The 13,783-nt window shown below is 37.3% G+C and overlaps 1 protein-coding gene across 2 annotated transcripts in view; it reads left to right on the top strand.

The window, feature by feature from the left end:
* Positions 1-2,586: 2,586 nt before the first annotated feature.
* Positions 2,587-13,783, top strand: part of ZFYVE9 (zinc finger FYVE-type containing 9) — a gene marked incomplete at both ends in the record, with an annotated part of 73,526 nt that continues 62,329 nt past the window's right edge. The window contains 2 exons of one of the 2 annotated variants that reach the window (XM_084243918.1): positions 2,587-2,680; positions 3,281-5,379. In XM_084243918.1, coding sequence (XP_084100044.1) covers positions 2,611-2,680; positions 3,281-5,379 — 2,169 coding nt within the window. The remainder of the gene's footprint in view (positions 2,681-3,280; positions 5,380-13,783) is intronic. The other variant, XM_084243917.1, reaches the window with a different exon arrangement.

Genomic DNA, 13,783 nt, shown 5'->3' on the forward strand with positions numbered 1-13,783 from the left:
TTTCTCAAGATTGCTTTGGCTATTGAGGGTCTTTTGTGTCTCCATACAAATTTTAGGATAGTTTATTTCTGTGGAAAATGCCATTGGAATTTTTTATAGAGATTGCATTGAATCTGTAATTGTTTTATGGACATTTTAACAATATTAATTCTGTTAATCTATGAGTTCAAAATACATTTCCAGGGCCTCCCCTGGTGGTGCAGTGGTTGAGCACTGGGCTGCGAAGCTGCCTGTAGCCTCTGCAGCGCCGGTTCGATCCCCGGCCCCTGGCGAGGGTCCCACATGGCACGCAGACCTCTCCTGCAGTGCCCACTGCTCCCCTCAGCAGTGTATTTTGTCAGTCTGCCTGCTCTGTTCCCCGCTCTGGCTCTGGTGAATTCTCTCACCCTCCCGTGCTTCTGACTATACCCAGTGCTTGTATAAATAAATAAATAAATCTTTAAAAAAAAAAAGAAAAAAGAAACAAAATACATTTCCACTTATTTGTGTTGTATTCAATTTCTTTTGTCTTACAGATTTCACTGTATAGATCTTTTACTTCCTTGGTTAAATTTACTCCTACGTATTTTATTCTTTTTGATATAATTATAAATGGGATTATTTTCTTAATTTCCCATTATGATAATTTTTAGTATAAAAATGCAGTCAGGGGCCTCCCTGGTGGTACAATGGGTTAAGTCTCTGCACTATGAAGCTATTGGAAGCCACTGCAGCAAGAGTTCGATCCCGGGCCAGGTTGCTGACCCACATGGCGCAGCAGATTTCTCTGGTCTCTCCTGCTGCTCCCCTTGGCAGTGTATTTCAGTCAATCCACCTGTTCTGCTCTTCACTCTGTCTCTGGTGAATCCTCTCACCTCCACCCTGCACCTCTGGCCTGCACCCCAGCTCTTGTATGCATAAATAAATAAAAATAAATCTTTAGGGCCTCCCCGGTGGCGCAGCAGTTGAGCGCTGGGTTGCGAAGCTGCCCGCAGCCTCTGCAGCGCCGGTTCGATCCCCGGCTGCTCCCCGGCCACCGGAGGAGGATCCCACATGGTGCGCAGACCTCTCCTGCCGCCCGCTGCTCCCCTCAGCAGTGTGCTTCGGTCCTTCTGCCTGCTCTGCTCCCCACTCTGGCTCTGGTGAATTCTCTCACCCTCCCGCGCTTCTGACTGTACCCAGTGCATGTATAAACAAAACAAACAAACAAATATAATAAATAAATAAAAACATGCCTCTATAAAAAAAAATAAATAAATCTTTAAAAAATGCGATTGATTTTTATATTGACTTTGTATCCTGCAACTTTATTGAGTGTGATTATTCTAACAATGTTTTGGTGGAGTCTTCAAGGTTTCCAATATATAGTATCATGTCATCTGTAAATAGAGACAATTTTACTTCTTCCTTTCTGGTTCAGATGCCCTTTATTTCTTTTTTCTTGTTTTGACTAAGACATCCAGTACTATGTTGAATAAAAGTGGCAAGAATGGTCATCCTTTCTTTTTCCTGTTCTTAGAGTTAAGTATGATTATTGCTGTGGGCTTCTCATATATGACCTTCATTTTTTTGAGCTACATTCCTTCTGTACTCAGGTAGTTGAGAGGTTTTATCATGAATGGGTGTTGAATTTTGTGAAATGATTTTTCTGCATCTTATTGACATGATCAGATAGTTTTTGTCCTTCATTTTGTTAATGTGGTGTATCACATTAATTGATTTGTAGATATTGAATCCCCCTCCCATCTTTGCATCCCTAGAATAAAGCCCACTTCATCCTGATGATCATCCTTTTAATGTATTGTTGGATTCTGTTTGCTAATACTTGTTGAAGATATTTAGATTTTTACATCTGTGTTCATTAGGCATATTTGGTTGTGATTTTTCTTATCTTCTAGAGTTTTTGTCCTTTTTTGGTGTCAGGATAATGCTGGCCTCCTAAAATGAGTTTGGAATTGTTTCCTTCTCAAACTTTTGCAAGAGTTTGAGAAAGATTTGTTAATTCTTTATGTGGTAGAATTTACTAATGAAACCATCTGATCCTGGAGTTTTACTTGTTGGAAGGTTTTTAATTATTGTTCACTCTCCTTATTAGTAATTGGTCTGTTCAGATTTTTAAATTTTTTTTAAATTTTTTTTAAAGATTTATTTATTTAAGAATACAAAAACAGAGGTATAGGCCAGAGGTGCAGAGGGTGAGAGGATTCACAGGAGACAGAGTGGGGAGCAGAACTGGCAGATCCACCGAAATACACTGCAGAGGGGAGCAGCAGGCGAGTCAGGAGAGGTCTGCTACACTGTGTGGGTAGCTCCCTGGCCGGGGACGAATTCGTGCTGCAGTGGCTGCTGATAGCTTCATGGGTTGTGCCTTAATCCCTTGTGCCACCAGGGAGGCCCCAGATTTTTTATTTCTTGATGTGTCTGTCTTGGTACACTGTGTGTTTATAGGAACTTACCCATTTCCTCTCAGTTCAATTTGTTATACAATTATTTATAGTAGTCTCCTAAAATCTTTGTATCTCTGTGGTATCAGTTCTAACTTATCTATCTATTGTAATAGCTTAATTTGTAATACAGATTTAACCTATTCTTTAGGTTTAAACAAGTCTCTTGAGTGGTGTTTCCTTACCGATGGAGAATTATTTCCAAGCAGAAGCTTATAACCTGGACAAGGTATTAGATGAATTTGAACAAAACGAAGGTGAGAATTTGCTTCAATAATGATTGGCATGCTGCCGTTTTATTTCTACTTCTATCTACTCTTGCCTTATTATTATTTACATACCTTAAAATGTAGGCATTTTAAATGTATAATTTTGACAACTAGGTATCTATGTAACCTACATCCCAGTCATGATATAGATTATAGTGCATTCTGTTTCCACAGAAATTTCCTTTGTTTTCTTTCCTACTCAGTTACTACATTCTCTTCACTGTTCTTATTTGTTTCTACGTTAGCATAGTCTTCTCAACCTCACCTCCCTAACCCCCTACTTTCCCAGCCAGTTCAGCCCAAGTCCTTACCCCCTGCTGATTCCTACCCACCCCCAAGTATAGCCTGGGGCCACTTAAATCATGTTACTAAATTTAGATAGAATTATTTTCTTGTTTGTAATGTTCTAAGGTATACCATTTGATATAGGCTACAGTCTAAGTATATTTTCTTATTCTTAGTCAAAAATTAGAAACCTTAATGGCCTAGGAATATTCTGTTTTCTGAGTATATTTGCAAACATAGTTGACTTAGTCCATGTAGCCTTTCCATTATTATCAGCAAACTTACTGTCATTATTTTTTTCAGATGAAACAGTTTCTCCTATCTTATTGGATACAAAGTGGAATAAGATTCTAGAACCCCCTTCTCACCTACTGTCATTTAACCCTGCACTGGCCAGTGTGAATGAATCTGCAGTTTCTAATGAGTCACAGCCACAACTGAAAGTCTTCTCCCTCGCTCATTCAAATGCTCTGACTACAGAGGGAGACGACCATTCTGCTAAAGGACAGGAATGTGGTCTGAATCCAGACATCACCACAATGTGGATTGATGAAAATGCTGTTGCAGAAGATCAGTTAATTAAGAGGAACTGTAATCGAGATGATCAATGCAGTGCTGTTGAAGTGGGAGAGAAGAAATGTGGAAACCTAGCTTGTTTGCCAGATGAGAAGAATGTTCTTGTTGTAGCTGTCATGCATAACTGTGATAAAAGGACATTACAAAGTGATTTGCAGGATTGTAATAATTACAATAGTCAATCCCTCATGGCTGCCTTTAGCTGTTCACTGGATAATGAAAAGAGACAAACTGACCAGTTCAGTTTTAGTATGAATGGATCCACTGAAAAAGATATGAACTCTGAAAAACAAATGGATCCCTTGAATAGGCCAAATACAGAAGGGGATTCTGTTAAACATCTGTGTACTACTTCATCTGATAATCTAGCCTGCGTCTGTTCTCCTTCACAATTAAAGGATGGTGAAAATATAGGTAGAGACTCCTCCATATCTGTAGTCACAGGTTTAACTATTGATTCAGTAATCTCATCCCAAGGAACAGATGGATGCCTTGCTGTTAAAACCCAAGACAACTATATAGCAGATGAGGTTGTCACTGGCAAAACCAGCTCTCCAAGGACAGATCTAGGAAGTCCAAACTCTTTTTCCGACTTGAATGAGGGGATTTTGATGAAGGAAGAGCCAGCTGAGGAGACAGCAACTGAAGATTCTGTTCAATCTGGTTTACCTTTGCTTCTCAAACCAGACATGCATAATGGGTCTGCAAAGGATGATAACTGTGAACAATTTTCAGATAACTTTGTGCCCAGTGAAGGTAGAACTGATGAAAATGAAGGTTGTAAACATGAAGAAATTCTTGACACTACAGAATTTCTTAATATAACAGAGCATTTCTCTGAATCTCAGGAGATGACTAACTGGAAATTGACTAAACTAAATGAAATGAATGACAGCCAAGTAAATAAAGAAGATGAGAAATTTCTGCAGATGAATCCATCTGAGGACAATTATAATGATAGTGGAGAGTGTGGTAGAATGGCAGAAGCAGGTCTAGATTTAAAAGGAACTTGTGTGAATGAAAATGAAGGACGTAATTTCTCCACTGTTATGGCTACACCAGCAGCAGATTCTCTATCTAATTGTTGTGATTCCTATGGAATGCAGAACCCAGTTTGTTTTGTTCCAAAGACTTTACCCTCCAAAGAAGATTCAGTAACAGAAGAAAAAGAAATAGAGGAGAGCAAGTCAGAATGCTACTCAAATATTTATGAACAGAGAGGAAATGAAGCCACAGAAGGGAGTGGGCTACTTTTAAACAGCACTGGTGACTTAATGAAAAAAAATTATTTACACAATTTCTGTAGCCAAGTTCCATCAGTGCTTGGGCAATCTTCACCCAAGATAGTAGCAAACTTACAGTCTATCAGTGTTCCTTTTGGTGGTGCAAGACCCAAGCAACCTTCTAATCTTAAACTTCAAATTCCAAAGCCATTGTCAGACCATTTACAAAATGATCTTCCTGCAAACAGTGGAAATAATATTAAAAACAAAAATGATGTCCTTGGGAAAGCAAAATTAGGGGAAAACTCAGCAACCAATGTGTGCAATGCCTCTTTGGGAAACATCTCTATTGCTGACACAAATGGGGAACATTTAGAAAGTTATGAGGCTGGGATATCCAGACCGTGCCTTGCATTAGCTCCAGATAGCCCAGATAATGATCTTAGAGCTGGTCAATTTGGAATTTCTGCCAGGAAGCCGTTTACCACTCTGGGTGAGGTGGCTCCAGTATGGGTACCGGATTCTCAGGCTCCAAACTGCATGAAATGTGAAGCCAGATTTACATTCACCAAAAGGAGGCATCATTGCAGAGCATGTGGGAAGGTAAGTTGTATGTTTCAGTTTCAAATCTGGCATGCCCATTTTGTAATGCTCTAATTTTCAATTAGAAATTGAAGGCTATATGAGGTGAACACACTTCTGGTTGAGATGACATTATAAATAGCTTTTGAAAACCCAGTTCTAGTAAATTTCTAAGTATAAAATAACCTTGCTGATTCTTAGTGTTACATAATTTTTTGGCCAAGATTTAAACTGAATCAGTTTTCTTGAAGAGATGAGAATTGAGGAAGTGTTAATTTTGTGGTTTCTATATTGAAAGATACTTGGCTAATGGAATTAGTTTGAAATCAGGAAGTTATTCTTTCTGTTTAAGGAATGCTTGTAATTTACTTCATGTTTCTTGATTCTTGAGAAATTGGATATTACATTATATATCTTTTAAATTTTTTCTGTAGGGTTTTTGTCATTGTTAGACATCTAGAACTTTTTAAATACACATATTTTTGCTTGCTCCCCCATATAACTTTGTGGCAAAATAGAGTTAAAGGCTATTCCATAGTTCTTCCAGATTCTGTTACTAACATATCAGTTTACTGGTTTGTATTTTAACAAAAGCTATAAACAAGGAGAAAAGGGGATTTTGTATTTTTAAGAAGAATATAAGTTTTAGCATCAGGTTTAGATTCAGACTTCAGCTTTGTTACAACTATTACTATATAACTTTATTAAGACTTTGTTTTCTAATCAAAACAACATCTAAACATTAAAACAAAGTAATGATTTTCATTGAACTGTTGTGAAGATTGAGATTATAGATGTAAGTGCTCAGTAATTAATCTCTACTTCCCTTCTTACCTATTTGTCTGTGTATTAATTCACATGCTTTCCTCTTCAAGGAATAGAGGGATTCAGTGACTTAGACAAAAATAACATCTGTTTCACATAACATGAAGCATGAAGATAGAGACTAGGTTATATCTGGGTACAGAATCAGAATCACTGATGTTCTTTGGGTCTTGCCCTCATGGTCTCAAGGCAGTGGCACAGAGAATCAGATTCAAGCTGACAGCTTCCCAAGCACAAAGAAATTGCATGGGGTGGGGGGGGGGGGCAGGGTTGGCAAAAGAGCCTATTCTTGTTACTATCTTATCAGGAAGGAAAGAATCCCCAGTAGCTTTCATTTACCGGCCACTTCTAGACCACAGGTGCAATTTTAAACCAATTATTGACAAAGGAGAACAGGAGTGCCTAGACTGCTAAGATCAGTCATGTGGGAGACTCTAAGGAAAGGGAGAAAATGGTTCCTGAGCGGGCAGTTAGCAAAGGCTCACACAGAAAAATCAAATGATAAGGATCAGAAAGACGTTAAGACTGTGACTGGCTGTTGGTCTCATTAAAATTTGAAGAAAATGATATGTCCAATTTCTAAATATTTTGCTCTTGAAATAAATCTGTCAGTAGCGTGAACATCTGGTTTTCTATTAGGAGATTAGACTTAACATTTAAAAAAAAAAGATTTATTTATGCATACAAGAACTGGGGTGTAAGCCAGAATTGTGGGGGGTGAGAGGATTCACTAAGAGACTGAGTGGGGAGAGGAACAGGTGGATTGACTGAAAAACACTGCTGAGGAGAGCACTGGGCATGACAGGAGAGGTCTTCTGTGCCATGTGGGTTAGCTCCCTGGCTGGGGATTGAACTCATGCTACAGTGGCTGCTGACAGCTTCATAGTCCTGAGACTTAACCCCGTGCACCACCAGGGTGGCCCCCAGACTTACCATTTTTATGTTCTATGTTTGCTTAATATATAATAATTTCTGAAAATTTTGCTTTCTTAAGCAAATGAAAAAATAACACTCTTGCTCCAGACCAGCATATCCAGATTAAATAAGTATTTTAGGTGGATTCAGGGTGAAAATGGTGGAAAAATGCACATAAAATGAAAAAAATTAAATGTAATTTTTATTGAACAGAATTTGTGAAATTATTACTTGATGAATTCATGTGGATTATGAATTCATATTCCATCTTTTTTTCCCCATTCCATCTCCAGTTACCTCAGGGATGTTGTAAGGATTGATGAGATAATGTCTGTAAAGATCCTTGAGCCCCTCAGAAGAAAATGGCTTATGAATGAAAACATTTTTTCTAGGCATTAAATTAATTAGGTTACACTGAGAATATAACAATGTGAATTTATAAAATAATATTTGTTCCAGTAGAAATTAAGCATATCCAGTAATTTCTGTACTTAATTTCTACAGCTTAATTTCTATTCTCTTTACTGTAACAAGCATAAATTAATCATTTAATATATAAAGGTTTTGGCCTAGATATCAGCAATTCAGAGATATAGAGAGTCATAACTTCATGGAATTTATAAACAGACATTGATTTCAGTTAGGGGAGAGAAAAGTGTTTGAATTTCTAGGAGTTCTTAAAAAATCCTTTCCCCCACCCCCAAAAAAATTGTGAACCACTGATCTGACTAGACATATTCAGACCATCCCATAACAAACTATAATGCAGTATATTAAAGTATTGGTTTTTTGTGCTTTATATTCATTCCCCATAATCCTCATCACAGTCTTGGACAAATGAGTTGTTTGTATTTCCTGTTTGACAGATCAAGAATCTGAGATTCAAGGACTATGCCCAGGGTCACACAGCTTTAAAGCTAGTACTTGTTCCCTCTGTTCAAATTGCTCCCCTAGCTCATCTCCTCATTCATACTAGAAGTATGAGCATAATACTTTAGAATTATTGATTTCTAAAGGATTGAGAGCTTAATTTTTCCAAGAATGGCAGAGGTTATCAGGAAGGTCATACAGAAAAGTATTACTGAGCAAGGGAGTTAATATAAAGGTGGATATAACTTATGGAGCAGAGTTCTAAAGTATATGAGGAAAGTGGAATCATATCAGAACACAGAGAATTAGTGGTAGGGAGGGGGCGATAAATTCATTTTATAGATGAATTGGTCAAGATAAAAATATACTTGAATATAAAAGAAGAAATAGAAAACCATGGGAAATTATCACAGAATATGGCTTATATTCAGCTCTTGATACAAAGTAGCTGTTATCATTATTATAATATTCATCTTGGCTTAATGTAATTAAGTAGAAAATAAAATAATTGTGAATTTATAATATCAGAATTTATGAAAGTAAAATATTTATGAAATATTGCAGTATATTTCTATATTGCTATAATGGAGATTAAGACATCTAGATTCCATTCTTCTGTTAATTGGAAAATTATGTCACACTTGAAAATGTTTAACAAATTGGGAATTATCTTATGATTTTATACATTATTAATTAGATACTTATTACATATAGTGGCATAATCCTTACCTCTCCTGGATGATAGGCAAGAAATTAAAGAACAGAGAGAATAGAGCACCTTCCCCAAAAGGTGCCCTGTAATTCAAATTACCACCATTACTTTATATCTATTTTACTTTCCTGTAGAAATCACTGATTCTAGAAGATTATGGTTATTCAAGTTCCATTTACCATGATTATCTTAATCCTTTTTATTTGATTGTATGACTTTGAAAACCTAAGAAAACCATTGAGTTTAAGAGGAAAGATGAGTTTTCTAAAAGTGGGAATTAAAAAAAATTGTTTATTGTTTATTTGGTCATTAGCAAAACTGTCATATTCTATCCATTACTGTCATTGGTGTGGCCAGTTATTATTTAATAGGTACTTGGTTATTAACTCTTATTTTTTACCTATTAATCTAATAGAAGTAGATGTTAAAATAACCTTAAAAAAAGTAAAACTTCTTGTATTGATACTTATAACTTAGCTATTTTGTGTTTGGGAGGGTGTGAAAGATAAGAATAACTTTTTTTTTTAATATTTCCACTTTATGCTAAGCTTGTCTAATCTGACATTTCAATTCTCTGAAATACAGTTAGTGTGAAAAATTTGTCTCAGAAAGCAAGTTGCCTGAATTCTCAGTTTATAAATGAGACTACAATAATGCTGACATAAATCTGTCCAACTCCTAAGCTTCATGTTCTTTTTACTGCACTGGACCTAGCAACAAAATTTATCTGTACTCGAATTGCTTTCTGGAATTGGAAATATAAGTAATTGTCTTTGGTTAAGTATTGGTTTGGAGCATAGGTAAAGGTAAAGAATTGAGAATTTACGTTTTTGAATTTTTAAGGAAGACGGTAATGCCTAGAGATTGGTGCTCTGAAGTGAGGGAGGAGCCAAGCAAAGTTAGCAGGATTGTCTTGAACCACAAAGTAGGAAAAGGACATGGGTGCCAAGTAATTGAATGAAGAGAGATTTAGTGAGAGTAAAGTAAAGTAAAGTAAACCATTCCAGTTTATTCAGATTATTTTTTCTACTTTTACTTAAAAAGTATAATTCAGAATAGGTAAATTTTTACTGTATTAGTGGTTTAAAGAACAGAGAAGAGAACTGTAGGAGGGGTAGTGTGGAAAAGAGCACCAGAATGAGTATGATAAAGCTCTGGGCTTGTTTACACTTTGAAGTTCTGAAAGCTGGGTGAACCTCTATGTTAAAAAAAAAAAATGAAATTAAAGGAAACTGAAAGATTTGTGCCAGCACTGATTTATCTCTATAATATTATTATTAAACTTACTGATTAACTGAGGTCACTTTGTATACTTGACTGAAAAGTGTGTTTTGTGGAAGTCATCTCAGACTGGAATGCTGTTTATCAAGGTTAAGTCAACTGCATTGAAGGTTTTATTTTGCAATTACTATTTCTTTCTTGATCATTTTCAGTACTAATTTCTTCAAGGTCCCTTTAGGCACACATGATCTTCATCACTTAAAATTTTTAATTTTTATTTATTTTTTAAAGGTTTATTTATGCATACAAGACTGGGGTCTAGGCCAAAGGTGGCAGGGGGCAGCAATGGTGAAAGGATTCACTAGAGACAGAGTGGGGAGCAGAGCAGGAGGATCTCCTGAAATACACTGCTGAAGGGAGCAGGGTGAGATAGGAGAGGTCTGCTGCACTGTGTGGGTTATCCCCCTGGCCGGGGATTGAACTTATGCTTCAGTGGCTGCCGATAGCTTCATAGTGCTAAGGCATAAACACTTGCACCACCAAGGAGGCCCTCACTTGTAATTTTTAAAAAACTGTGATGACATCCATTATGCCAAAGTGGCATATTGAAAAATGATCTAGATTAATTTTTAATAGAGAAAGGTTCCCCCTTACAACTATTTGACATATACTGAACATTTATAAATTATATAATTTTATATTTTATAATTACACTTTGCTCCTATTTATATACTTTGTAATCTTATATGCATATTTATAAAATAGCAGACTATAGGCAGTTTCTAACTATGCTTTTAATTTGAATTAGTATTATGCAATAAAGTCAAGAGTATTGTATTTAGAAGATATATCACAGAACTATGTAGTAGTAGTTTGATATTTGTGTCATACCATATTTTTAGCTTAAGTAGAAAATACTTTAAAAATTGAAATACATTAATGATAACTTCAAATTTAAAATTGAGAATAAATGCATATTTTGAGATAGGATGAAGAGGACTGGTATTATTATTATTTTTAAAAGATTCATTTATTTATTTTTTACAAGCACTGGGTACAGTCAGAAGTGTGGGAGGGTGAGAGAATTCACCAGAGCCACAGCAGGGAGCAGAACAGGCAGACTGACGAAAACACACTGCTGAGGGGAGCAGCGGGCGTGGCAGGAGAATTCTGCATGCCATTGTAGGACCCTCCCCGGCCGTCCGGGGATCGAACTGGTGCTGCAGAGGCTACTGGCAACTCTGCAGTTCAGCGCTCAAGCGCTGCGCCACTGGGGAGGCTCAGGACTGGTATTTTTAAAAAAACAATAGTAATATTTGTGTCTTGAAAGATTTTGTCCTCCTGCCTCCCTCTCCAGTATCCTTAGTCTACCTCCCTAGACATCTCTATGGATGGAGCTGAATGGGATCATGCTCAGCGAAATAAGCTAGAAAGAAAAAGAAAAATACTGATGGTCTCACTCATAGCAGGAATTTAGAAAACTTAAATAAAGGACCAGGAGAAAACCTAATTATAATAAAGTAAAAATCAATATCAACAAGCAACTATAAACCAGAGACACACTACTGGGAGTCGAGGGGGGAGAGGAAGGAGTATGATCAAAACAAGGTGGGGGGTGGGAATTGTATGGGGATTATAACCAAGATGAAAATGCATACATTGTGCAAAAATGAAAAATGATGTAAAAAATGTATAAAATTAAAAAAATTAAAAATTACCCATTTTTTAAGATTTATTTAAAGTGGAATAACAATTTTTTAAAATCACTGTATGATTAAGAGGAATAGGTTCACACCTCCAATTAATAACTCATTTTTTAGAGCAGAAATATTGAGCAGATAGTACAGAGTTTCCATATACATCCCCCTCCACCCTGTAGCCTTCCCCATTATTAACATCTGCACTAATGTGGTACATTTGTTAAAATTGATGAACCAGTATTGGTATATTGTTACTAACTAAAGTTCTGTAAAAGAAATATGCACTGCAGTTTACATTAGAGTTCCATCTGTATTGTACAGTTCTGGGGGCTTTGATAAGTAAATGCATATTATATATCCTATTATAGTGTCATAAAATAGTTGTATTGCTCTAAAAGTCTCTTGTGTCTCATCTATGTATCTCACTCTTCCTCCTCCCTCTTTCTGATAACCACTGATCTTTTTTACTGTCCTTGTGTAATAGTTTTGTGTTTTTCAGAATGTCTTATAGTTGGGATAATATAGGTTGTTACCTCTGTAGACTGGATTCTATCCTTTTTTTTTTTTTTAAAGATTTATTTATTTATTTATACAAGCAGTGGGTACAGTCAGAAGCGAGGGAGGGTGAGAGAATTCACCAGAGCCAGAGCAGGAGCAGAGCAGGCAGAAGGACCGAGGTACACTGCTGAGGGGAGCAGCGGGCGGCAGGAGAGGTCTGTGCGCCATGTGGGACCCTCCTCCGGTGGTCGGGGAGCAGCCGTGGATCGAACCGGCAGTGCAGAGGCCGTGGGCAGCTTTGCAACCCAGTGCTCAACCGCTGCGCCACCGGGAGGCCCGATTCTATCCTTTTTTCTTTAAAGATTATTTATGCATATAGGAGCTGGGGTAAAGGCCAGAGGTGTTGGGGGGGGAAGGTGAGAGGATTCACCAAAGACAGTGAGAAACAGAACAGGCAGATGTACCGAAACACACTGCTGAGGGGAGCTGCGGGCGAGTCAGGAGAGGTCTGCTGCACCATGTCTGCTACCTAATGCAGGGTAGCCCCCTGGTGAGAAATCAAACTCATGCTGTGGATAGCTTTGTAGGTTGCGTCTTAAAGACCCCTTGCGCCACCAGGGAGGCCCTGGATTCTGTCATTTTGATATATGGTTTAAGGTTCCCCAGGTCTGTATTTTGTTTGTTTTGTTATATTGAGGTATAATTGACATGTAACATACTAGTTTCACATATATACAACACAGTGATCAAGATAAATATATATTAGTTAACACTGTGGTGATCTTTTTTTTATAGTGATTTTTGTATTATTTTCTTATCATCTCTGAGAGCTGAGAAAGATTTATTATTTAAGTATGTAAGAACTGGGATGTAGACCAGAGGTAAAGGGGCTGAGAGGATTCACTAGAGACAGGGTGGGGAGCAGATCAGGCAGATCTCTGGAAACACACTGTGGAGGGGAGCAGTTGGCGAGACAGGAGAGGTCTGCTGTGCCTGTCTGGGGATTGAACTCATGCTGCAGGTGCTGGCAATAGCTTGATAGCACCGAGACCTTAACCCCTTCACCACCAGGGAGGCCCTAATCTTTATTTATTTTAAAAATTCATTTATATATATTTTACATCATTGTTCATTTTTTTTTTAAACAATGTTTGCTTTCCTTACCCAGGTGTAGTCCCCATAGAATTTCCCCCACCAGCTCACCAGTGCACCATCACCATAGTCCCTTGTGCTCTTCCCACCCTCATTTTGATCCTCCTCCCCCCTCCCCGACAGAATGTCTCTGATTTATAGTTATCTGTTTATTTTTGTTTTGTTGTGTTTTTTTATTATTATTCCTAATCTTTATTTTCTATTGAATGCCTTTTATTTGGTTTTCCTGCCTAACTCCTGGCTAAATGTCTAATACTAAATTTGAGTGCAAGTACGAGTAGCAATACAAGTATACAAGTAGCATACATCCTCATCATATTCTATCTTAGAGGAAACATTTTCTGTCTGTCACTGCTGTATATGATGTCAGCTATGGGTTTCTTATTATGTGACCCTTGTTTTATAAGGTAGTTTCCTTCTGTTCCTGGTTCGTTGAGTTTTTAGTCATGCAAAGATATTGACGTTTAAGTGTTTTTTCTGTGTGGAATTGATCATGTGGATTCTCTCCCCACCCATTCTATTAATGTGGTAC

Source organism: Talpa europaea (assembly GCF_964194135.1).
Source record: "Talpa europaea genome assembly, chromosome: 9".
In the NCBI taxonomy this organism is placed as follows: Eukaryota; Metazoa; Chordata; class Mammalia; order Eulipotyphla; family Talpidae; genus Talpa; species Talpa europaea.